Source organism: Malania oleifera, chromosome 5, assembly GCF_029873635.1.
Source record: "Malania oleifera isolate guangnan ecotype guangnan chromosome 5, ASM2987363v1, whole genome shotgun sequence".
Taxonomy (NCBI): domain Eukaryota; kingdom Viridiplantae; phylum Streptophyta; class Magnoliopsida; order Santalales; family Ximeniaceae; genus Malania; species Malania oleifera.
The window spans coordinates 104,615,127-104,642,763 of NC_080421.1; the positions used below are offsets into that span (position 1 = coordinate 104,615,127).

Consider the following 27,637-nt stretch of genomic DNA (forward strand, 5'->3'; position numbering starts at 1 on the left):
TCTGTATAATTATTCCGTTAATGAGTAATCCTAAAGTTTCATAAATAGGAATAGCGCAGAGGGGGCTTTTTCCTTTATTGCCTTTCACCTGTCAAGTAAGCAAAGCTATGTGCGCTAGCTGTTCCTCAACTATGAAATCATTATATTCATGAAACCTCCACCCAACCCAAAAAAAAAACACCTACATTTAATCACCATCTCCCTGTAGAAATGACCTGTTTCATGCGATCCAGACCACAATCCACGCCTTGCCAGATGCATTGGATTCCTATGGTTGATTTTAGGCAACACTATCAGAGAGATAGGTCATTTTTTATAATGCCTTTCTTTTTTTTCTTTTATAAATGGGAGGGAGGTATTTCAGTTTTTCATACATACATTTTTCTACCCTTTTCATGATTTGAATCTGAAACCCCCGACATGAAATCACAATTATTACGATAGAAATCCTAGCGACTTTCCCTGAACTTTGGTAAAAAGATAGAGACCTCTTCTGAGATTTCAAAAATTTTAAGACTGAGATTTATCAAAAGTGACACAAACCTCCCTTGAGATTTCAAAAATTCTATAAACTTTCTCACAAAAAATTTGTTTTTTTTATAAAATATAAGAGAAATTTTGTGTCTTTTTGATGAATCTCAAGAGAAGTTATTGGGATTTTTAAAATCTAAGGAGAGAGTCTGAGTGCACATATGTGCCCAATATATATATTGCACAATACTAACATTATACGCTGGGAAAAACATATTGATAAACTTTGTTGCTGAAAGTAGATTATAATAACAAAATTTTAAGAAAAATAATGAGTAATCAGTGAGTGTTAAGAGTTGTTTTTGTGCTTTGTTGTGCCTAATTAAGTGGCAAAAAAAAAAAAAACTCCTTCTTGGATTGATGATAGCAGTGCTGAATTGTCAAAAATTAAATTAATGCTACTTATTGCATTACTCATAACAGTTGCTTTTTCAGGATACATAGATATATAGCACTTCCCATTTGACAATGATGGAGGATGTCCAGACTGCTGCCCATCTGTTTAAAGCTCTTGTAATTATTTTTAATTAATATATGCGACTGCTACATATTTTTCTTGTTCTTTTAATATAAGGAAGTCAAGAGGTTTTTTTTAGGGCAACAAATGTACTTCAAAGTCTCACTAAAGAATCTAACATTGTATGTGACTCTGTCTAATCAATTGGACAAAAAATTCTTCCAAACAAAAGAAAATTAATTTTATTTTCTCTCCAACCAAACAGGGCTACGGGCTGCAAGCTCTCCTAATTTTGGTGCGCACGCAGACACATACACACACACACACACATATATATATATATATATATATAGAGAGAGAGAAAATAGAAAAAGCAAGAAAGGTAGATCCTTCTTAATTAATTAATTATTATATTTTTTGTAGGAAGATGATCTTTCTTTTGAAGCAAGGATGGTTTGGTGAGGCCAAACCTTCGGGTAAGCAGTTAATCAATAAAAGAAAAAAGGCAGTAGGCGTTAGGGCAACCCTCCCTGAAAATCCCCACCTAGCTAGCTCCATCTATAGTTAGTTGTTATTAGCAGTTTCAGCCCAATCTAAAATTAATTAAATAATAAAAAGGTAATGAACATATATTCGATAAGAAGAATTAGTAATGATGTACGCAAAAGAATCATGATGCTTTTCTATATTTATGAAATGGCTTGGTGGGGAAGAAGGAGGGCAGGCCAGGCATGAGGAATTTCTATCCATTATAAATCATGAAAGCAAAGCAAAGCAAATGGGGAATGGGAATGGGAATGGGAATGGGGTCCTGCATGCATGTGCATTATATTATCTTTTGTTGGCTTTACATTCTTTCCAAACTAGCTATAATGAAAGGAGGGAGAGAGAGAGAGAGAGAGAGAGAGAGAGAGAGAGAGAGAGAGAGAGAGAGAGCTCATTTTGCTCCTCACATTCCCCTCCCCACCCACACCCTCAAATCATGGCTGCAATGTCAATGTCCCTCCCCTCCTTCAGATTTCTCTCATATCTCATTGTATAAACATTGTACAGATGTATGCATGCATGTACATATACACATTCATACTTTGTCATATGAATTTCTCATGAATTTAAAATTTGAATTTACCAAGTCAACATATAGAAGTCTATCCACTTATGAGTATATAAGTTCGTGTGTTTCTCTTTCTTTTCTTTTCTTTTCTTTTCTTTTCTTTATGGATAATTTGACCTACGGTGAATTAGTGAATTCAATTATACGAAGTCAATTAGTGTCAAAGTTTATTAAAACAAATTGGTTGACTTAGTTAATTATTTACAAGTGCATAATCTGTGAACTTCACTAAAATCATTGGAAACTATGTGCACTTGATTAGTTAAAATATATGCATGTGTGGTGACATTTACTAAACTATTTGGAGACTAAAGGATTTCTTTGGTTAGTAGAACGTAATTAGGCTTTTAAAAAAAAATGGACTACTCATATTAAACTGTCATACCAAAAAATAAAAATGTATAAAAAATTATTGTGTATAACACTACTTTTATTTTTTAAATGATTTTATAATATCTATATGAAAATGTTTTCTATCAATTTTGGAATAGGCATATATATAATTGAAATTACATTTTAAATTTGACTCAAATTGTATATTAAAATGTTCTCCATCAATTTTAGAATAGGCATCATATACATACATACATACATACATACATTTATACATTGAAATTACATTTTTAAATTTGATGCAAAGTTTGATAATCAAATGGTGTTCATCAACACATACTTTCATTCATTTGCTTACCGTTGACTTGGTTAAAAAAAAAATTTTAAAATTGGATTTCTTTCTAGTTCTCTTATTTTGTTGACATAAATAGAAGAAAATGAGAAGAAATAAAGAAAAGAAAAAAAGAAAAAGGAGCCACTTTTTTTCTCCAAATCTTGGAGAGGATTAGTGTTGTAAACGAATCGAGTCGAACCGAGCTGTGGCGAGCTCAAGCTCAACTCGAACTTAAACTTTTCTATTCGAGTTCGGCTCATTTGACATATATATAACTCGAGTTTGACTCCTTTAGCATATATATAACTCGAGTTCGGCTCAAGTCTAACTCAACTAAAACTCATTTCACATTAATAAATGAGCCAAACTTGAGCTCAAACTCGACTCGACTGAAATTTGTTTCAAACTAATAAACAAACCAAGCCACTAAACTAATTAAATTAATTGGTAATTAATAAATATAATTTGAGAAAAATGCATCTTAAAATAAAATTTTAAAATTAAATATTTAATGAGATTAATGTCGAGTTTGTTCACAAGACTAATATTGAGTTAGTTCACAGAACTAGTAAGCAAACTGATAAACGAGTCGATTAGCGAGCTTGGCTAACCAAATATAAAGTTGTTCAAACTTGAACCATTTACTCGACGAGCTGAAATTTGAGCTCAAACTCAGCTGTTTTAACTTAATAAACGAGTTCGAACGAATCATTATCGATTCGAGAATTAAGTAAGCTCTCAAACAGCTCGACTCGTTTGCGGCTATAGAGAGAAATAGTAACAATCTACACAAAAAGGTAGAAATATGCTCAAAATAATTTTTAAAGGTTGACGCGTAGGTACTATTATTTTCCAAACTTCCTCTCCACTATCTCTTCTATTGAATCCAACTAGTTAATTTGTCTTCTCTCGACTCTCCTCCTCTTCTATGATCTCCTTTTTACACTTCTTTTCAAACTAAACAGTGTCGATAAATAGAATCTAAATTCAAACTGTGCAAGCATATTTTAAAAATAAAAAATTAAAAAGAAACCCCACATCAAGAAGAATGTGCAGAAAGAAGATGTTCATTAATTTGTTTGCTTCCTAAGGGTTATCAAGGCTGTCTAGATCTTCCCACGAGAGGATGAAGCTGTTAGATAACTTTTGCACTGAGCTGCTAATTTATGAGTTGTCAAATTATGGGGGTGGAGGGGTCTCTGGACTCTCTCCTTTATGACCAAACTTAAACTAACATTGGCTCTGAATGGAAAAAAATAAAAGGAAGAATTCTTTTTAGCAAAACCAGGAGGGGGGAGGGACCTGCTCCTAATCCTAATGCCTTTCGAGCTGAGTTGAGTGGGGGCACAGAATTCCATCTCATCCCAAACACTTTCATCATTGATTTCCAGCAGAATCAAAACTGAGATGGCCCTCCTAATCTCGCTATCATTCCATCACAAATGCTCATGCACTCTGGATCTTTGACCCTGCCAGCTCAGTTTATTTGTTTAAAAACCAGAAGTGCTTATCTATCTTTCTCCCTCAACACACATTAACCACATGAATTATTTACTATTTCTACTTGCCATATACATGCTTTAACCAAATGGAAGAAAGAAATTTCACTCTCTATTGAACGTGGTTAATTCATTAAGTTCATTTCATCAATTGCCAGCCCACAAGCCCTCTCATGGGACATTTTATCCATTATAAATCCTCTTTATCTCTTACGATTACTCTATCCAAAACTGACGACACCTCAGAAATTTGCCAAATCCAATTGGAGCCACCCATCAGGGTAATATCACCCAAAAATATCAAATAAAAATTTTCTCTTATCAATATAATTATAATCCAAGTAAGATACTCAAAAACTCAAACATGTTCTTTTGTCTGTCGAAAAGAATTGAAAACCTTTTTATAATTATTAAAGACTCACACCAACTGTCATTTTGAATGAACCCGAAATTGTCTTTGGAATCTATTCACCATCAGTCGCGCTTCTCTTTTGCACCTCAAGAACAAATCCTCATTTCCAATTCGTGTTCTCATTCAACTATGTGAAGTTTCAAAACTTAGATGACAAGGTGACCATAGAAAAAAAAATGGAAATCGAGAGACTTGAGATTGGGAAACCAAAATGAGACAGTAACCAAATTAACCGTTTGCTCGTCTTCAGTTAGTACGAGCATACACATTCACACGCAGTAAAAGTCCATACAATGCAGTCAAGAAAAGAAATGAAGATCTTTGATATAGAAACTTGAACAGATCCTAAATAAACATTTCAGTCCTCACAGCCCACCGGGGATAAAACAATATTCCACTAATTATCTTGTCACATTTCAACACTATTATCGTCATTATCATCATCATCAATATAACATAGTCCCCACTTCTTGCTCAGCTAAATTGAGATTACAGAACTTTCAATGAGGACTGCAATGGCTTTAAATGTGGCTACAGAACTATCGAAAAAACTAAAATACACAAACGCAGTCTAGAAAAAATGAATAGTTCCTCAGGTTTAAATAAGCTTGGCCTCATTACCTGGCCAACTCAAGAATGCCTAGAAATTCAAGTAGCCCCATCCAGGTTACAGATTCCACATAATAGGATCCTCAATTCCAGTATAATCCATCTTCACCATGTGTGAAGGCAAAGTGAAGCAAGTTGCTTTATGCGCACTTGCATCCTTCAATGATTTCATCTTCACAAAGTGTGAGGTCTTGAGCCAGGAGGGAAAAGAGTAACAAGAAATCGGTGAATCATTTCAAAGCTGGTAAATGTAATTACAGCAGCAGGGGTAGTCCTGAGAAGGTTGGTGGCACAACCTCGGTAAAAGCCAGGAAGGCCATCCTGCTGAAATACTTTCTTAATGCAGTCAATAACACCAGAATACCGCTTCTCAGAGTGGTGCCCTTGTTCCTGAAGCCTCGACCGTACCACCTACAAAATATTGTGTGAGAACTAAGTATATGGCTATGGCCACATGGCCAGTAGAAAACCTTTCAGATACAAGGGTTCTAACTTGCAGGCTGGCCAAGGCCCAAGATAAACTGGTCAGGTTGTACAGAGTTGATGTCATAAGCATAATTGAAATTTTGAATTATTCATGGCAGGAAAGAACAGGGAGAGCTCCAGGGATGATAAACCCACGCAAGTGCTCCGGTAATATACCTTACAAGGTAAAGTCCAAATGTAAGAGCACCTTAAACTAAATAAAGTTCTACCGTAAATTCATTTATGAACACTATATTACTTACTGGATTACAGAACTTATCAAAATGTCTCCAAGTAAATTTTATTGCAATAATTACTTGAGAGAAACAGCCCCGGTTCTTCGAAAAGAATAATTTTTTTGAGATAAAGAACATGCAAACATAAACAGCCAAAAGACATTATTTCAACATAGTTATAATGGGTCCTTTCTCTTTGAGGCTGTTGCCCATAGAGTTCGACTCACATGGTTGAACCTTTGAACTAAGAAATTAAAGGCAACAACAATGTAAACATTTACCAAGAAAAAACAAACCAGTGACCAGAAATGACTATTTTTTACCTTATTTTACTGATAATACTACTTCTCTGCTACAATTTCATTTGGCCAAAGAAATTGAACTTCAAAAGTTGGCCACAGAAAAATCATTACTAAAATGGGGCTGTTGTTCTGACATCATACCTCATGGGGATAAGTCAGTGTAGATGCAAATATTTTTGAGACTGAAGAGGCCACAGCAACATCACGTGCACCGAGTGTATCCATTGTAGTGTTATCTGAGAGTATCCAACATTCAAATCAAATGACTACGATTTTTCATTTTTCCACTTAAATAAACAAAACCAGGAATTTATATACCTCGTTCAGCCAAATAGATTTTAATTTTCTCATACGCTGGGAATTGGATAGCAACATGACTAATACCAGCCAATGCAGGCACAAGACCACTGTTTATCAAAAAGAGGATCAAAGACGTCAATAAAATGATCACCACAACAGAAATTCTCTCAATCTCAGTAACTTAATATTAATGATTGGCAACACAATACCTGTATAATCCGCGAATACCCTCCTCACGAGCTATTCTCCGCAAAGCAGACAATGTACTTCTATATGGCACCACACCTGCTCTCATTCCTTGAGTCTGCACAAAGAAAAGAAACAACAATTATATTCTTCAGGCCTCGAAGCATTCTATAGAAACTAGTGTTTCCCCCAATGAACCTGGTTGAACAAAAATAACAGCTAAAATTATAAATATAATTACAAAATCACTATCGATGATGTATAAATATTACTATTGATGATGAAGATGATGGTGGTGGTGATGATGGTAGATTTCACCAAATTAACATCTATAACACCAAAAAAAAAAAATTCCATTGCCATCAGTTTTTTCTTTTGTCAGACCAACAAAGTAAGTAAATTTGCATGCTTACAGTACTGGGAACAGAAGCCCTCAAATTGATATGACAACACTACCCTGTTCTAAATAAATAATAGCTCAATAATAGTAACCAATTTGTTGTGTGCTGTATGCCAAAAAATTGTATTTCCGTTGGCAGAAAACACAAAGAAGCCATATGAGTCCTTTTTCGCCAATTCACACAATTGACGGCATTTTCCTTGACTAACTTAAGAGCTGTTAGACCCCTCCTCACTACCTTATTCCAAGCTATTTTAGCTCTACCCTTACCTGTTCTTACGGTGCTATGCCTAACTTATGGCAAATATGTTTATTCTTTAATTTACCCTTCAATGTTATACCACTCATTGGCAAAAGCTGTCAAATGAATAATGTCTTGAAAACAAAGCCAAACAAGAAGAATTCCAGGGGTACCAAATGTTCAAGATGGACAATTGGGAATGCTAATATGCTGTCACTAACTTACATCTGACTGGATATCCCAACATTTTCGTTGGACCAGTTAAAACAATGGGCCAAACCTATTGATGTTAAAACCCAAAATACTAGGCAGATGGTGGACCACACAAATTCTAGGATGAGCATCTGTGGCAGCAAGTGCAGCAGCTGTAATTTTCAAACAATATTGTTTCTTTTTTATAGCAAAAGAAGAAGATTTCATTAAAGAAGGAAGAATGTACAAAAAGAGAATAAGACATCATCCTAAACAAGACAGGAAAAATAAAAAGTAGAAAGCATAAAGGAATAAACACCAATTAAACCAACAAAGAAAGCCAATCCCTTCAGATACCTGAGAAGCTCACTCCTTTAAAGCACCCCAAACCAATACACTAACAAAGTGACAAGTCTTTTCCCATAACAACAAAGTATTCAACTTCTTCCCAGAAAAATGTGTGCATTACATTCCAATCATAAACCCCACATCACTGCAAAAAAAGTGCTTCTCCATAATGCTAAAACATCTATCTTTTCTTCCAAAACCAGAAAAGGAAATTGCCAAGAAGTTTTCCACCACGTCCAGACAAACCCAACTTTCTCCCTATAAGCCAAAAAGCTTATTCCATACTTTCCAGGGAAAAAAATATAGCACAAAAACAAATGAGAGACTCTTTCTGAACTGCTAAAGGATTAAAATTTTAAAAAAAAAAAATACCCAGAGAAAGTGCCTTCAAAGGTCTCCTACCCTGCACAAGTTTTTAGTGCTAACTACTAAGCACAACCAACCAAATAAAAGCCTTAACTTCTGGGGAAACTTTGGCCTTCCAATTTTTTTTATGGAGCAGAAAAGAAAATTAGCACTGGTCCAAAGATGACAACATGATTGCAAGAATAAACCCTCAAAGAATCCAAATGCCCAGGAACAACTACCACTCCAAAGGAGAGAGAAACATTATCCGACATCAGCAACAATGAAGAAAGTTCATCAGCCTTCCAATATTAAGAGATGTGTGAAAGTGAAAATCCTATGAAGACACAAGACCATCCGAAACAAAACCAAAAAAAAATAAGTAATAGCAGCATTATGGCCCAAACTCAAGCGATTAAGACAAGGAAAAGAAGTGGAAAAAGCAACATTCTTCACCCAAATATCTTCCCAAAAATGAATAAGAGAACCCTCAGCCAAAACAAACTTGGAATGGGGAATGAAGAGAGAATAAATCCAAGAGAGAGACGTCCACGGACTCTCCGAAGAACATTTAGATCCCAAGTTAGCATCCAACCATTCACATGCAATCCAAACTTACTTTTAATGACTATGCCAAAGGGATGAATCCTTTAAGGGAAAAATAGGAAATCTCTCATAATTTTCTCAAGCTTATTAGCAATTCCTACATGAATCTTGAAAATAAAAAAATAATACGAAGGGATACTACCGCAAGACAAGCCTGAATTAGCGTAATGGAAATCTATAAGAGAAAATAATGCACCTTTCCAACCATCTAATCCTGTCCAGGTCCCAAAAAGCACCCCGAACTAGGACTACCACCAAAGGGACCCCTACATAAGACGAGGCACAATCCAAAATACTACATCATGCAAGCAAGACCAATCCCAGACTCCACCAGCACCCAAATTATAGCAGCAATAAAATTCTTACCAAATCAATTTTAAGCCTAGAGATTCGCTCAAAAAAAATATGGAAGGGTCTCAGAATATTCTAAAAAAAGAAAACTATGATCACCTAAATGAACAAAGTATCATCTGCAAATTTAAGGTGGGAAACAACCACCCCCCCCCCCCCCCCACCTTCAAATCTTTCATCAATCCCTTATCCACCATCCTATCAACCACTACTCAAAATATCAACCACTAACACAAACAACTAAATAAATAAGGGAAAGCAGATCCCCTCGAGAGCCTAAACCAAGATTTAGGTTCACAAATTACTATAATAAAGGAGAAAATATTTGACATCCAACCCCTTATCCAAGAATACCACCTCTCCCCAAACCCCTTTCTCACAAATATCTTGTCCAAGAAGTTCCAACTAACCCTATCATAAGATTTTTCAAAATAGAAGGAAAGCCCAATGCACAAACCTCACACGTATGAAGGGTGCAACGGACAGACAGCAGACCACAATGGGTCTATAGTATGCAGCCTTACCTTGCATTTTTGCAAGAGGCTGCTTCCATGACTCGAACACAGCGATAACTCTACCGTTGCACCAAGGCTCCAACTCTCCAAAGAAACTTTCAAAATCCAATTCAAAGATGATCTCCTTCTCCTTTCTCCTCCAAGCATACATCACTGCCACAAAATAGCATCCACAATCTGCCTATAGCCCGCCCACAAACACACTTTTGAACCTTAGAAATAGTCTCATGAAGCAAATCATTCAAACTGTTAGTTAACACTTCACCAATAATCTTATACCCACTCGATCGTAAACTATTAAATCTAAAATCTGCAGTCTTGATAGATCTACTCTTCATAGCACCAAAGTGATGAAGGTGGAGCTAATGCTCTTCCTTAAACTCCCATTCCAATAGAATTCATTAAATACCTTCAGCAAATCCCCCTTAATCACATACCAAAATTTTTGAAAAAATCCATGTTAAACCCATAAGGACTTAGAGCCTTATCCCTATCCTTCCCAATCACATCATTCCTCACTTCCTACATCTCGAACAATATCTCCTCACTCTACAAAAGACTAACATCTTCCTTTCTATCTAGGTAATTCAACTTGCCTTAGCCTTCCTGATCCTAATGCCACCAAACGCCTCCCTGTTTCACTTTTTCAAGGCCTCTTTAAGACGCTTAAGCTTCCTCATAAACTTAAACCCTTCCCAACTCCTCTCCAAAACCTCACTCCATGAATTCCTAACCGAAGGCCGAAAAGAATCACAATCCAATCAACTATTTTTGAAACTAAAAGTAGTAGGGCACCAAGAAACCTTGCTAGACTCCAGCTAGACAGGAAGACATAAGTCTAGATAAAACAATCTAGGAGAGATTCAAAAATCTGTCCTCTCACTTACTGCAAAACAAAAACTTATCAAGCCAACTAGCAACAGCCCTAGCACCAACCATAGACCAAGAATAATGTGCGTCACCCAAAGGGAGATTTCTCAACCTGCAATCGATAATAAAACTATCAAAATTCTGCATGGTGCATGCTGGAAGTGGCCTTCCAACCCCTTTTTTGGCTCAGGGGAAATAACAATGTCAAAATCACCACCTATGAGCCACCTAGGATGAAAAACCCAAAACAGCATGTAAATCATCCCAAAAATAAGTCCTAAGATTGGATCTAGAAGGCTCATAAACAAAAGAGAACCACCACTTATCCCTACCTCTCACATCTACCAGGACAAAAAGGGGAAAAAACCCATATCAACTTGGGAAATTGAACAAGTGTCCCACATAATAAGAATGCCCCTAGCCAAATCCCGAGAAGGGAGAAACACCAAGCCCTAACATGTTCCCTGCCAAATGCTCCTGACACCCCCCCCCCCCCCCCCAACAAAACCCAAAGAAAAAAAAAATCTCAAGTTAGCTTCTTGAATAAGCACAATTGGGAAGAATACCTCATTTAGATACAGGTTCTCAGAGCCTCCAAAGGAACTCTCATCACATCATCATTGTCATCCCCTGCCCCGTCCCCACCCCCAGAAAAAGATAACAAAAAAGAAAAAGAAGGATCAGGTGTCATCTGGATTTAAGTTTTGATAAAAAACAAGGATAGTGGCATGTGGCAAGAGATCTTTTAATAGTCATGTAATATCTTCTTAGGGCAACTTCCCTTCAATCGCACTGTTCACACCAAAAGAAATCTGCCCCAAGCAGAGTCATCAGAATGAATATCAAAAACCACATCTCGAGAGAGAAGACAAATTATCCTCCCCTTCAAAATCATAAGCTTCCCTCCTATCTATCGACAAGCCTTTCTCAGAATCACATGTGCTGCCCATATCATCTTCTAAGTCGAGAGCAGCAGATTCAGCACAAGCCTGAGGCTGCAACACGACCCTATAGCAGGCAAGGGCGAAAAAACATGATAAATAGAGATATTTGATTTGATCAAATGCTTTGAATCCTTCTCCAATCTGTTACTAGCTCCTTCTCTAAGAGGAGAACAGACTTCCCGCTGTGAACTAATCAAAGGTTGCAACCCGCCACCCGCCGCCGCCCCCCCGCGGGGGCTTCTCTTAACTTGCTGAAACTTTGTAACATGCATAACTCCCCTTTGAGCTCCTTCTAAGAGCTGCTCTTCAATTTCAATGCCATCGCTTTTATTAGCCATGTGAGGCATGGTTTTAAATAACGGCTGCAACCATTACGTAATGACTAACAGTTTCTTGGGTTCTCAATACCATTACATAATGCGAAATCAGGTGGGAAGAAAAATCACGGCCGTAGCAGCCATTACAGACTGCGACCATACGTAAAGCCGCTACAGCTGTTACATAACTGCAACATGACTATTCTGCCAAAACAAAATTTATATTATTTTTTGCTTTTTCTTCCCACTTTTGTTTTTCCCCCTTTTTATAAATTATTCTCAATATACTATGAGGGGAGAGGGGGAAAGATTACAATGGGGATGATGATGATACAAAATTTACTATTTTTTTAAATACTCACAAGAGATGCATTAGTTAACAATTTGCAAATACTAATTTGGCAGGAAAATATTGTATTTTGATATTATTAGAAATTTTATATTTATGTTTTATATTTTTCAACTTCAACCATCTTTTCTTCTCTAGTTTTTGTATATTTGTATTATTCATGTCTTAGGTGTCCAATGGATTAATGAAGTATGTATTTTGTTTTATTACTCAATTTATCACACATAAGAATTTATCATGCATAAGAATAATGAAAAAGTATAAATATACACACGTAATTTTTCTATCAATGGTGGTTTTTTTCTATCAATGGTGGTTTAAAACAAATGTAAATTTCTTACCCTTACCAAACAACTTAGTTGAACTAACAAATCCAAAATACACTAAAACTCTTTCCAAGAAGGATTAAAAGCTTAAAACATGCAAATCCACTGAAATGCAGAAGGTTGTGCGTGCTTGAAAAAAATTCATGGTCGTTACACTTACTTCCCATTATGTAACATCCGCTACTCCCGCTTCTCATTACACCCATTACCATTACGTTACGCTACCCGCTGCCGCAATTTAAAACCATGATGTGAGGCCCGACCTAACCCCAACATCCTTAGGCCTGGCATTGTCTAACTCACTTTGTTTTTAGGAAAGCCCAAATATCCAACGTCAATAGAGTCAAAATTACTTTCCTTTCAACCTATTTGTAAACAATCCTTTTTAATACCTAACTCATTCAAAGGAGGCCCATTGACAAAAGGCCTATGTTTAGCAAACCAAGTGGGCCCACCTAAACATTTAAAATTTTAAATCAAAAGCATATATGCCAACAGAACGCAAAAGGGTAAAGGACAAGTGGTAATATATTCTTCAAACCCCTATGATTTTGGACATCAATCCTCCTAGAGAACAGTGACCCTTCCACCAAAGAACTCCTAAGCATGTCAGCAGAGGAGACGCCTGACGAGAGCCGTTGAAAACACTCACTGTCTTACCATGCAGTTCGATTCTCTGAATATTTGTGGAACACAATTAATACAACAAAAACTAGCATTCCATTCGCCAATCAAATCATCCCTGCCGATAGTCAAATCCTTCAGAGCAAGGAAGAAAGATTGCCTCTACTCTCACAAAGATGTGAACATCCAAAGACCTCCCACCGTTATTAACCTTCTCTAAACACAATCTTCACTAGAACCTACAAGAATCCATCCTTCCTAAAGAAGATGTATGGTGAATGGCTCCCTGCAACTTTTGAGATATGAAAAGCCAATAAATCAAGATGATCCAAGTTAAACACCTTCCGATCAACTTTAAAGGGAAAAATGAACACCTATAAACCCAACTCCAAAGCACAAAGCAAAAAGATTAATTTCTAGAAAAGAAAGGTGGGCAAAGAAATGAAGGAGAACAAAAAGGTACAAGGGAGAAGAGAGATGAGAGAGATGAAGAAAAACCCATGCTGGTCTCTCTCACTCCTTCATCTGGCTTTGGAGAAACCTTCAAAAGACAAGTTTGAATATTATTTGTTTAAAAAATTAACTCCAACAGGCAGGATACCACAGGCTCTCACAGAATTCTGATTGTAGATCTCTGGCTGCCAATTTGCATTCTCCTACAAGACCCAAACCTTTCTTCATTGAATAATTTTCAGCCCCCTGTTATAACATTTGGCCAAAATGTGTTCATGGTTTTATGCTAACAACCATAGTTGTCAAATCATGAATCAAAATCCCAATTTCAGGAATCAGAGCAGTGAGCATCAAATAGAAAAATTCAGTAAAGTTCGCAAACTCTATTCCGAATGACATGTATATATTGACAACGGACATAATACATTGATGTGAAATATTTTAACAGATACAAACTGATCATGAAATTTTTTTACTGCCATTTGCATTCAGAGTAATAAGTTCATTTTTTTTCCTTTCTTTCAAAAGATAATATCTGAGTCACAGCACGTGCTAAAAGATAAAATCTGAGTCATGCCATTTTAGCTGTGAATTTAAATATAATCCTAAACAAGCTACTAGACTAAAAAACAGTGTTTTTAAGAAAATAAACCAGGGGAAGCAAATCTGCTGTAATCTAATGCAAGGCATGCTACACAGAATCCCCCTTTTACCTCTATTAATATCCAATAATAATAATAATAATAATAATAATCATCATCATCATCATCATCATCATCGTCGTCGTCATCATTATTATTTTACAAAATATGAACATGAGAAACACACCTGAAGTCTTGTCTTCACGACCCAAAGAGGATTTGTGGCAATAGTTGTTGCAGCTCCAGCACCAGACGCAGCAATCATATTGGCACCAATTGAGAGCTGATGATTCTCATCTATGCATGCACAGCAACAAAAAAACATTTTCCGCATTTGAAAAAGATGACACAAAGCATTGTGAAAAACAAAGTGGGGACAGAAGTTTATGTGAAATGAACTAACCATTAGAGCAAAGAAAGCTTTTGAACTGCTCATACATTGCAAAATAAACCTGCAAAATATATAATTGGGTCATTAAAAAAATTGAACAGAAAGGAGTCTCCAAGGAAGCCAGGCTAAAACCACAAGCAATGAAGGGAATAATTTTTCAATGATATTAAACTTTAAACTTATAACCACTTCATTGGTTTTCCTTCTTCAAAAGGATATCACCCATAAAACACCTAAGTTAAGAGCTTGCATCAGCATGGCTTTAGGGCAAAAATACAACAAAATCTCCTCTTGAAAGAACTTTAAGAGAGAGCCTAAACACACCCCCTGCTAATATTGCTACCTGGTAGATCTTCCAGCATAAAAAGGGAAAACAATACACAAGTTAAAATATGAAGATGAGCATATCTTGTCCTCCTTTCAGTACCATCTCCATGGCTGCTTCAATTCAAACCAATTTGACCCTGAAGTGAGTCAAATCACATGTAGAATTTGTGAATGCACAAAATCTTATCAGAAGCAATTGATCCAGTTGATTCTCAGAAGTCAGTCACATTCACTCCAATTTTGGATCCAGTCAGATGCAACTGGTGTAGAACCCAAAAAAAAAAAATACCTCTCCAAATACGTCTTTTTTGCACAAACAAATGCATTCCTTCACTGTCTATTCTATCAAAAAAGACAAGAAAGCCACAATGTCTGGCCTCCCCTAAACAAGTTTGAAAAACCTGGATTTTGGGCTTCGTCTGTCCACTCCTGGAGCAGAAAACTGTTGTGCCATGGAGAAGAGGGAGCTGTTCCGCAACAATGCTAGTTGATGAGGTGGTTTTGAATCCAGGAATTCTTAAGATTTAAAAGTCAGTTTTCTAATAGCTTTTTGAAATTTTATCAGCTTTGTTTCGAATTTTTCTTGCTTTTTAGTTCTTAAGAAAGCACATGCATAAATATATGAATTTTTCTTGTTAAACATAAAAAAAGTTCGGTTTCTTATTAATTTATCTTGATTCCTTTATTCCTTATTGCATCTTAGTGCTTCAGAATCTTGATCTTTAAATATTATACTGTATTCAAAGCATATCAATGTTTATACAACAGCAACAAGAAGCATCAAGTAGACTAGGATCTGTTGCATGAACTTTTTTCCACCAATCTGACAATCTAAGACGATATGGTCTAACAAAAAGAGGGGCATTAAATACTTACAACCTCATTCTATTTATTCTAGGTATATCCCTCCCCCTTTTACCATCACATCTAGCTCACTCATTTGGTGAATTATTTAGCCTATGTTGCAGGTGCACAACCATTTCAGCTGCCTTTCCCTTTATTCTATCTAATGCAGTAGCTATGCCTAAGTTGCCACAAATGTGTTCTTTCCTTAATTCATCTTTTGGAGTTATTACTATCATCCACCTTAGCATTAGTGCTTATGGTCCTAAAATAAATTTAGCAAAAAGCCTTAAAAAACAATTTTGAGAAGATATAGATAATAGTATACAAGGTATATCAAAGACTAAGAAAATATTCAAAAGGAGTGGTTTTGAAAGGCCACGTTGGAAAGGACAATAAAGGTTATGAGAGAATGCATGGAGGACATGGTATGGAGATTAAAATGAGTACGATCTTAGACTTCACAATGTCATCTTATAACAATGACACATGCTTTAAGAAGATTGAATAGCACTTAGATTTTTCCGTAACTAAGAGAGTTGATCATTTATCTTGTAAAGATATAACGTTATCTCAAGTGAAAGTTTAACAACACAACATAGAGTATTGATGTTAGATATATGGAAGAGAAAGCAAATAGAAATTATCAAAGCTGGTGGTTAGATAAAAGGCGATAGCATAGACACACTCTTTGGAGTAGGATAGATAGTTCTTTTAAAATATATACCAAAAGAAGTTTTAGGTGAATATAAAGGAAGATTCTTGACTGGTAAAGAAAGTAGGTGGAGAACAAGACAATTGAAAAGCCATTAGACAAAAAGAATGTGATTCAAGACATGGCAAAAATATAAAAATATGGAAATCTTTGAAAAGTATAAGGCAAAAGAAAATGCAAAAAAGATAATTAATGAAACATGGAACATTTAATAATTCATATACTAGAATAGATACGAAAGAAAGTAGAAAAAAGACATTCAAACTTGCCACTTTCAGAACTAGAGAGAGAAAGAGCAAAGACTTGGATAATATCAATTGTATAGAAAATTAGGATGACAGTGTTTTAGTTAAAGGAGAAGATACAAAATAAAGATGGCAAAGTTGCATTACTTTGTTTAATAAAAACCAAGAAGAAGAATTAAACTTCGAATGATAAATGAGGAAAAGGCTATAAATTTGAGATTAGTCTGCAAAATTAGATTAACGAAGTTAAGTTTGCATTCAAAATATGAAAAAGCAAAAAAGGAAATTTTATAGGACTGGATGACATCCTACTTGAAGCCTAGATATGATTAGGAGGTAACGGAATTATTTCGTCAATTGATTTAACACAAATATAAGAACTAGGAAAATGACGGGCAAATGGAGGAACACTTTAATAACTATATATAAAAATGAAAGGGATATTCAAAATTGCAATTAACTATTATGGATTTAAACTTGTGAGTCATACAATTGAACTTTGTCGAAGGGTAATTCAATGCGTTTGGATTTAAACTTGTGAGTCATACAATTGAACATTGCAAAAGGATAATTGAAATCAACACATTCAATTGATAAATATTCTAAAAGGTCTTGAAATATGTACGCTGTCGGCCACATGCTTTATCTGAACTAAACCCTCCATCCGTTCCTCAATATTCATCTAATCTTGAAATCCACAATTTTCTTCAATCACTTGCACATTAACATCTTTAGGAAAATGTTCAAGGCGATGACTTCATAGTTCATACATTCCAACTTTGGAGAAATATGGTAATGTTGAAGAACCTCTTGCACATTTGAAACTTTCATGGAGATGTGCTCCACATCCTTGTTTGAATCGTCATCGAACACACCCCTTAGCCATAGATGTTGTGGGTCTGGCTCAGCTCGTCCCATCCTACACTCACTGAGCATGCTGTGCAGGGTTTCTTGTTCGACTGATTGTAAGTCTTTCTATTGCAACTTGTAGATTTTGCATCATTTGCTTATTTAGTTGCACATACTCAATGAACTCGACTGTCGTAAAACTTTCATTGCTCATAAAGTGTCTCCTTCCCCTGCCATTGTTTGTCATCAATCAGGGTAAGCCTACTCCAATACCAACTGTCACAGAACAAAAGCATAGGGTGTTTTGTTCAAGATTTCAATGCCGAAGTGACTAATACTGTCCAAAATTAATTCCAGGGTGTGAACAAGGATAGAAGCAAAACAGAACTTTTCATCAACAAAAAGATAGTCCCTGACCAGCAGCCTTACAAGGCTATTTATAGCCCTCAAAACCTTAAAATTAGGCATAAATTTAGTTAAATTAAGTCTAGAGTTATGCCTGAAATTAGTCTTTACATATCTAATAACCACCAAGACTTAATTTTGTCTATTAGAACACTTAAACAACAAATCAATAAAACACTTAATTTTGTCTATAAGTCCCACTAGGTGTAGGTGAGGTCAGCTATTAAAATTTTATAATACATAGAAAACATCAAATCAAATCCCTATAATTAATGGCTACGAAAAGTAAATAGAATCAATAAGAATCAAGACATGAGTTTTGATTTGTCCCTATATTGTGCAATGCATCAAAATTCAAATAGGCAAAAAAAATTTCTTAAAGCAACCAATGAACCAAGGATGTGCCACACGAAAACAAAGAGAATTTACAGAGAAATGTCATCAACAAAATCAATGACAGCTTAAACTTTTACAAATTGCTGCCCAATAAAACAAAGAAAATAGTTGTCGCAAGCCACCTTTCCTTATGGTGTTTACAATTCAAAAGCTCTATAATTTCTCCACACAAGACAACAAATAGTCAGAGAGATTCATTCTGCAATACCAACCCCCCCCCCCTCCCCCAAGGTTGCAAGAGACCCTTCCACACCACAGTCCACCACAAACAGAACCTCCACCACTGGCCAATTCTCATCATTCTCCAAAGCACAATCCCACAAATTTTAATTGCAACTGCAAGTCTGCAACAAATACGGAGATGGTGCACTGTCAAAATTTCTCCATTACAAAGAGAGCATCTGCTCACCAGAAGAATATCCATTTTCTGTAAATAATCACATCAAAAGTTTATCCCAAACTGCTGTCAAGAAAAAAAGAAAACAAAAAAACAAAGAAAGAGAGCAACCTAGTGCAGGCTCTAGTTCTGCTGATGGTCCATCCATAGCAGTTTTAAACTGTGCAGTGGCTTGACTCAAAACATTCTATAAAATGATCTAACCTCAAAAACCTCATACATTGTTTTGTTTCATTTCACCCCGCCATTCTCTTTCCTGATAATCAAGGTTCAGTACAGACAATCAGAAGGCCGTAGGACCTCTCTACCTTCCAAACCGGGGGCCTTCTGATGAAAGGCACATCCCACACAATCCCAAAGTCTCACAACAAGAAGAGAGTGTATATTCCTCAACAATCATACCCATGGGTTTCCTCCTCTCCATAATTATCAATCCATGATAATCACACCTGTATTAAACCCAAATCAGTTCCCTGCAACTCCTCATTCACCATAAATCTCCATAACCATTTTCTCAATAAGTCCATGCTAAAAATGACTCAATCTTTAATTCCCAAATCATCCTTCCAAGGAAGTTGTTTAACCACTCCCCAGACCCCATTTCACCAAGTGGTACCTGAGCACCTCTCTACTGCCTAATAAAAAGTTTCTTTGCATTCCTTCAAGCCTTCTAGCCATCAAATCTAGAATGGTGAAGAAAGAACTGGAGTACAGAAGCAGGCTGGAAAGAGTACCTCTAATGACGGTAATTCTTCCCCCCTCGAAAGATAACTTCTTTTCCACCCCAACAACATTTCTAAAACCCTTCACCACAGGCTTCCAGTTCCTTTGTCCGTAAATTTTGCCCAAAATAGGAGGCCCCCAAATAAGTCAAGGAAGGCACCCTGCTTTGCACACCAACACATTACTGTGTTAGAAAGCCACTCTACATTTACCCCTCCCTTTATCAGAATTAGCTCACTTTTCCCCAAGTTTACTTTTAATCTGGGCACAGCTTCAGCTTTTCCCCAATAGAATTACGTTACCATTACCAACCATCTGCTTCACCCGCAAGAAGTAAATGAGAAATAACCTTACCATCACCATCTGCCCATCCGACAATGAAACCAGTTATAAAAACACTGCCCACAGCACAACTCAATGTTTTACTAAAAACCTCCGTGACTAAAATAAAAAGGACAGGGGAGAGAGGATCCCCCTACCTCAACCCATTGGAAGAAAAAAACCGAGCCCACCAAAACCTCGTTAATGAAAATAGAAAATGAGGGTGTAGAAATGCACTTCTTGATAGAAACTCTTACATCCATGCCCAAACCCATTCTGTCCATGACATAAAAGACTAAGTTCAGCGAACATTATCCTAAGGTTTTTTCAAGTGTTACTTCATATCATGCCCTGCCGCATCAAGATATAGTTTTCCCTCTGTTGAAGCATTCTAATAAGGACCCACAACCTTCCCCACCACCTTCTACAGCCAATTTATAAATGCACGCTACCAGACTAATATGTTGTAACTTGGAAGTCATTCATAAATATTGCTATATAACAAATGCCCCCACCTTGTGGAATTCATAAAATATCCTTGAGGACACTCCCAAAACTCTTGAAGAAAAGCATTCTAATAAGGACCCACCACCTTATTTAACCAGATGGCTAGCACTTCCAAGACCAATTTATAAATGCACACCGCCAGACTAATGTGTTTTAACTTGGAAGTAATTCATGCACATTGCTGCATAGCAAATGCCCCCCACCAACAACAACAAACCAAGCCTTAAGTCCCACTAGGTGGGGTTGTTTATATGAATCCTTTTCTGCTGACTTAACCAATCAAAGGCAATTTGCTCCAACAATTTACAAGCTCTTAAACCCTTCCTATCTCACTCCCAAGTTATTTTTAGTGTACCCCTATTGCTTCTACTACCGCTAAGGGTAATTAGCCAACTCCTCACTGATGCACTATTGGCCTAGGTTCCAAATGCCCAAACCATTTCAGTCGCTCCTCCATTATCTTGTACAGTTGCCATCTAAATTACCACGAATATGTTCATTCCTTAACTTATCTAGTAACACTATACCACTCATCCATCTTAGCATTTGACTTTTGACAACTTTTATTTTTTGGATATGTTATTTCTTAGTTGCCCAACATTCTAATCCATACAGCATAGCTAGTCTTATAACCATCCTATAAAACTTTCCTTTTAATTTTAAGGAGTATTCTACTATCACACAACATGCCCGAAACATTTTTTCATTTCACCCACCCTTCTTTAACTCTATGTATAACACCCTCTTCAATTTCTCCATCAACTTGCACAGTAGATCCAAGATATCTAAATCTAGCAATGCTATTAATTTCTTGACCATCACGTTTAATCTTTTATGAGTTTTTCCAATATTCCTCCTACAATTCTATCTTATTTCTACTTATCCTAAAACTTCTAGATTCTAAGGCTTCTCTCCATAATTCTAACTTAGATTCTACTCCACCTCCAGTTTCATCAATTAAGACAATATCACCTAAAAACATGTCACAGGGCCTCATTTTGGATACTCCTAGTAAGTTTATCCAATGTAAGTGCAAAACGATAAGAGCTCAAAGCACATCCTTGGAGTACACATTGATAGGAAATTCCCTAAACTCTCCACCTATAGTCCTAATGCTAGTCATTATTCCACTGTATATATCTCCTTGATGGCAGTAGTATAACTACTACATACTCCCTTTTTTCCAAAAACTCTTGAAAAATATAAAACCATGGAATACGTATCAGGCCCGCAGCTTTATCTCCATTGCACTCCTTCAAGGCCACAACACTATCTCTGTCAAACAGCCTCTTTAACCAGCAAGCTGAATCTTCCTTACTTTTGGCAAAGTTCACGCCTTCAACCATGGGTCTCCAGCCTGTTGATCTACACCCCACATGCTCTTAAGCAAAATTCTTATAGGAGTTGCAAAAAGCCTCTCACCTGCTCATCCTCGCCAAGTACCCTATCCTCCACCTCATTCTATAAGCATTTATTCTCTGATGGAAAAACTTTCTATTTTTCTCCTATTTCTCAAGCCAAAATAGCTCTAGACTTCTGTCTCCAAGAAATCTCCTCGATTCCTATCAAACACCAAACTCTATTCTAACAAAGAATCTCTTCTCTCTTTCCTCAGTTGAAACCCCTTCTGCTGCCTCTCCTCTGCCCACAACAGCAACTTTGTTGAGAATATTCCCCTTCCATGTATGCAAGTCTCTAAAGACCTATTCCTCCATTTCTTGCTTCCGTCTTTCAAAGGCCTAAGTTTAGAGTGCACCACATAATTCACACAAACCACATGGCCTTCAATGGTAATCCCTTTCTAGCAATTCTGCACAAGCTCATTGAACCCTTCAACTTTAGTCACATTCTCTAAAAAATTAAAACGGTCCAATATAGGGCCTCTCCTAAAAACTACAATCTCCAATAAGATGAGATGATGATCCAACACCAGTCTACAAAGGAGCTTCTAAGTGCTATTTGAAAAATGTCCCTCCCATTTGCCCCTCTCATTCTCATTTCTCTCTCCTGGAAACAAATTAAATCATTCCCTTCATTAAAAGAACTACATAGCTGTTGGTTCCCTCTCATAACTTAAAAGAGAAATCTTAAGTCTTAATTTTGGATTTTAGTTTGTCTTATCTATGCTCTTGATAACTCTCCTATAATGATCCTACACTTGAATTTTCATCTATGAGAGATAATATCATGTCTCCAAGTTTAGTAACATTTGAGAATTTTATATTTCTACTTCAACTTGTACATCAACATTATGAGGTTTTGTTGTATTTTTTTCGTTTTTGTTTTTTCTTTATAAATTGTATTGGAGGCTTGGAGTATTTGCCTTCAGATCAAAGCAAAGGATGTTAAAGAAAAGTTAAACCTCAAGAAGGGTTAATACTTCGCAAGAATGACTCTAGGCTTGAGGAACTCTCCTTTCACTATTGCTTGTTTGGTGAACTATTCATCTTCACTCTATTTCCGCTAGTTAATACGGAATTTCTGCACACATTCACGCTACACTTGGGAGCGTGAATTTCAAGTCTTGAATTTTTTATGAATCTGGTCTAAATGCAACACAAAATTACATTGAGTTTCATCAAATTAAAACAATTCAAAATTCAAGGCTTGACCTTTATGCTCTCAAACATAATGTTAAAGAATTACTAATAACCCAATTTACAACGCCTGCCCCCACTGCCTCAAAACACACTGCCACTTGGGTAACAAATTTGCAAAAACAAAGATTTTGAGAAGAAATTATAAACTTAAAACCGCAAGATGATATCACGTTAAATAATGTTTAATAGAATTGTTTCTTTATTTATTTGCTCAAAAAAAAAATGACTTCCATTTTAAAACTTTTAAGGTGATGTTTGGATGATGAAATCCCAAACGTCCATCAGAACATCTTGTCCATGAATAAAAAATGCCAATCCCATGGGAATAATTCCATTTGATTCATGCTGCACCTCTTCTATCATGATTAAAATAACAAACCCAAAACACACACACACACATGCAAAGAGAAAGTGTTAACATTTATACCAATTATTATTACTATAATTATTATATTATTTTTTGTGGTACTTGTGCCCAACATTGTGAAAGAGGTAATGATTGATTGCTTGCTTCACCCCTACTCAAGGGGTGTGGATTGCATCCTCTCAAAAGGTGAGTGTACACAAGTAAGCAACCAAAGGATATGCGTAAATAGAGGCAGCCATTACACATTCTAGCAAAGAGGCACCCGCAGTTTCAAAATTAGTTACTTAAATGTGGAGGACACATCAGAAATTTGATTTGAGAATCTATAGAGATTTAGAAGTTAGTGGTGGTGGTGGTGGTGTGTGTTTGTGTGTGTGTTTTTGTTTTGTAAAAGGTGAAGAAGCAAGATGAGGACCATGAGCGTGAGCCTTTAAGCACTTAAGCATAAGGATGAACATCTTATAAATTTATTTTTTATTAAAATATATAAATATAAGCTACATAAATTTTTGGGAAATAAAAGTTAGTCCATTCACAATAGAATTAGGGAAACAAAAAGTCCAAAAACAGAAGCAAATATAATTTCTAAACACCAATTGAAGGTTATACCATTATAGTAAGCTTACAAACTTAAGTTCGAACTGAATGAAGAACTATGCAAAGAGATAATTGTTTTCTTGGTTCAAAATTTGAAAGAAAATTTTTTTAATTATAAAAAAATAAATAATAAATAAAAATTTGGAAAGAGAGCACATGTATAAGTTGAGCTTGCAATGCATTAAAAAATTGAAAATGTAAGATACAAGATTTGAAATGAAAGGGTATATGAAACCTACTTAAATGCTTCTACCTGCAAATCATCTTGTTAAAGCCATATAACATTCAAATACTCTTGTAAGACATAGGCTTCATCAAAAAGGCATACAAATGTCCTTATAGGCTACATGCTTTATTTAACAAGGCATTCTCCTTTGGAGAGTTAATTCTTTCTAAGCTTCAGCAATCTTTGGTATGATTTACTTGAGAGGCAAGCCTTGACTGTGCATTTAAAGTCATGTTGTTAAATCTATATAATGTGAAAATTGGTCCAAGAGTTGGGGTTTTGTGAGGCATACACTTAAACAAAAGGCATATGAGGCATACTTCTTTGGAGCCTTACAAAGGCTTTCATATTTCAGGAATTAGGTATTTCTAACTAAGCCTCAGTGCATTTTTGGCATGATTTGCCTTGAATTATGCTTTGAGTGTTACTTTTAAAAAATTTATATATTATACATATATATAGTGCGTGCATATGTGTGCATGTGCATGTGCATGTGCAAGTATCATGAGATGAGAGTCCCAGCAACCCCTTCTTTCTCACAAAGTCAGCAAGGGTATTTTAATTATGCTAAGAGCTTAAGAGCACTTCCCGCACAGTAGGGAGCAGTTTCTCAAAAAAAATAATACTTCCATGTGAGTATTGGATTATATAAGAGAAGAGTTGATATGAAATTCCTACAGCTTTGTGAGAATGACAGATTCCTTAGGAATTGTATTTCATATAGTCACCTTGCAAAAAACCATAGAAAACTAACGTGACTTTGAGATTTCCAGCCGGTATTCCTGGGAATCCCAAAACAACTTAACCATGCTAGCCTTAGATGGCAAAACATAAGTATTTCACATAGAATATGCAATACTACTTTTTGCTTTCCTTTAACACCAGTAGCACTGCTTAAAATTTAAAAAGGGCATCTGTAAAGGTTAATAGATATTCACTAAACAAAGCCTCGAATATCGTTAGCATTAAGTTTAAGCTAAAAGCACACATTAGAAGCACAAATTTTGAAATTTAGGGAGGAAATAAACTCACCGCCCAATTTGGAAGCAACGCCAGCACCGTGGGAGCGAGCCCACGGTACATGCCACGCAACCCCTCCTTTCGAAATATTTGTTCCAAACTACCAACTATGAGACTACCTGATCACATTACAAATATTAACAACAATATAAACCTTGTAAACGCTTAAAGAGAATCAGAAGCAACAACCTGCATTTGCACATACATGCAGACACACAAATACAATTTCTCAAAATATTTCAAAAGGGCCATAAAGCTAAAGGCTTCTTCAATTGTGTCAGTTGCTATGGAAGGTTTTTTTTCATGCACACGTCATGTGTGCACACATGCCTGCACATAAATAATGCGTGACTAAGTCATTGAATCTTTCAAGAGGACCAACCCTTTGCTAATTGCCAGTGTGTGAATACATTTCATTTCTTATAATAAATATTTTCTTTCAGTTAAACTCAAATTATGGTTGAATATTGGTTCCCCGCCCATTATCTTCTGGGTCGATTTGACACAGAGTACTGCATAATACATGTGTGCAAAATGGTTCCTTAAATGCTGTAATTCCTCGCACAGAACCTTAGATAAATTAGTCATACCTTTAATACTTCCATTACTGAGCTTGGGCACCCCGTGAACTTGAAACCTAGTCTTTATAACATCTAAAGGACACACGAAGGTAGCTGCAATAACCCCTGCATCAAGTTATCAAGTTCAAACATTTTATACTTAAAAAAGAATTAGAATCGAAAAATACAGGAACCAGCAAAAGAGGGGTAAAAGGAAACATCGATGCTCTGTCTGAGGGCTGAGAAAAGGTAAGAACAGAGCTAAAGAAGAAAAATGTTAACTTTTAATATAAAATTATTTTCAAGAAAACAAATCTGGCACCCAACAAAACAGAAATGCATACTCAATTGAGCGTTTAAGCGGAACACAAAGAATATTCCTACGTGGTACTTTGGTAATCAGAACATCAGCAAAGACAGCATTCGAAATTTTACTTTTTTATCTCCATTTATCAAACTTTCTCGGCGATCAAACAAAGAACAATCAAACAAATACCACAAAAAAAACTCACCAGCGGCGGCGCCGGCGCCGGCATTGCAGAGGACGCCCTTGGGACTGGGGCTATGAGACTCGGCGACCATCGCGGACTCTCCGACGACAACAGTCGTGAAAACGCGCGAATATGCCGCTGCGAATGCGATCGAAAGCAAAGGAGTCCTCTCTCGAGAGGGCGATCGCGGAGAACCAGGGTCGCATGGCCAGCGGGTGAGCTGAGGAGCCTTCTAGCTTGCGCCCAATCGATCGGAGAACTGGAAGAAAGGCTCTTGGTTAGGGCGGAGAAATCAAGGAGCAGACGGAGAGTCAAGGGGCCTAGGGCCGAGGACATGAGGCGGATAAGGAAGAAGGCGAAGTCACCATGGTTTGGTTGTGGTGGTGCCGTCGTTGTTTGGGTTAATAACGCAACGTGAGGGTGTCGTTTTAGTTCGCATTCTCGTGCCTATTTCTATCGTCTGACCATAACTCGTCACCGGACGATTCGCCATGAATGGGCCCCGCTGCTTCAAAAAATAAAATACTAACCATTTTAGAGCTGATGGCCCTGCAATTTTTCCATAAAGCGCTTCGAATTTTATGAACTATCTTTCTTGTTGGGGAGGCTGCTGCAAACAAATCAATTCACTCATCATGATTTATGGAATTCAATTCAGCAAAAGATGATCTAGTCTCTTTATTATATAGATGAACAATTTTAGAATTAAATTTTGATATTTTCACAAATTACTTAAATTAAAATGAATGAGTCCAACTTGATTAGACATTTAATTAAATTAAAATAAAATTGTGAGGGAGTAAGAATTCATTTTCATTTTTTATCTAACAAAACTTCAATTCTCGACTTACGAAGTTAATTGAAGTACGAAAGGAATCGAGGAATGACTAGAATTATTTTTGAAATATAATTGCTACATTTGATTAGTAATATAAAATAATTATAAAAATTTAGTTCCAATTTCTTTCCAACATTTGATATTTTTCAATAATTTCTTCAATGCAATGAAAAATAAAATATTTTTTTATAAAAACCCCTATTGCATAATTATTTAATTTTGTAATATTATTTTTTATTTTACAATAGTAATTTTTATTAGTGTTATTATTATTTTTTATTGTTGGTATTACTATTTTTTTCATACTAATTATTATACTTAAAATAAGTATTATTTTTGTTCTTTTTATTACAATTTTTTTATTAATAAATATATTGCATTTTTATTATTATTGTTCTTGTTTTTATTATTATTTTAAAATAATATTTATTATTATTAGTTACTACTTTCATTTTTGTAATTATTATTTGTTGTTATTACTTTTGTCATAATAATAACAATTAGTATTATATTATATCT

The 27,637-nt window shown here is 36.0% G+C and overlaps 1 protein-coding gene across 2 annotated transcripts; it reads right to left on the bottom strand.

Annotated features, from left to right (window-relative positions):
* Positions 1–4,985: 4,985 nt before the first annotated feature.
* LOC131155277 (nicotinamide adenine dinucleotide transporter 1, chloroplastic) lies at positions 4,986–26,816 on the bottom strand. Of its 2 annotated transcripts, XR_009136775.1 has the most exons (10): positions 26,302–26,776; positions 25,820–25,915; positions 25,242–25,348; positions 14,704–14,752; positions 14,488–14,597; positions 6,802–6,896; positions 6,611–6,699; positions 6,434–6,528; positions 5,783–5,931; positions 5,561–5,700 (listed from the first exon to the last, which is right to left on the bottom strand). XR_009136775.1 is itself a non-coding variant. In XM_058108307.1 (9 exons), exons 1-9 carry the CDS (start codon positions 26,369–26,371, stop codon positions 5,464–5,466), a joined length of 948 nt encoding a protein of 315 aa, XP_057964290.1. In that variant the 5' UTR covers positions 26,372–26,816; the 3' UTR covers positions 4,986–5,463. The 2 variants fall into 2 exon arrangements, 1 of the variants encoding a protein (XP_057964290.1); XM_058108307.1 differs by lacking the exon at positions 5,783–5,931 and having other exon boundaries at positions 4,986–5,700; positions 26,302–26,816.
* Between the last annotated feature and the right edge of the window lie 821 nt (positions 26,817–27,637).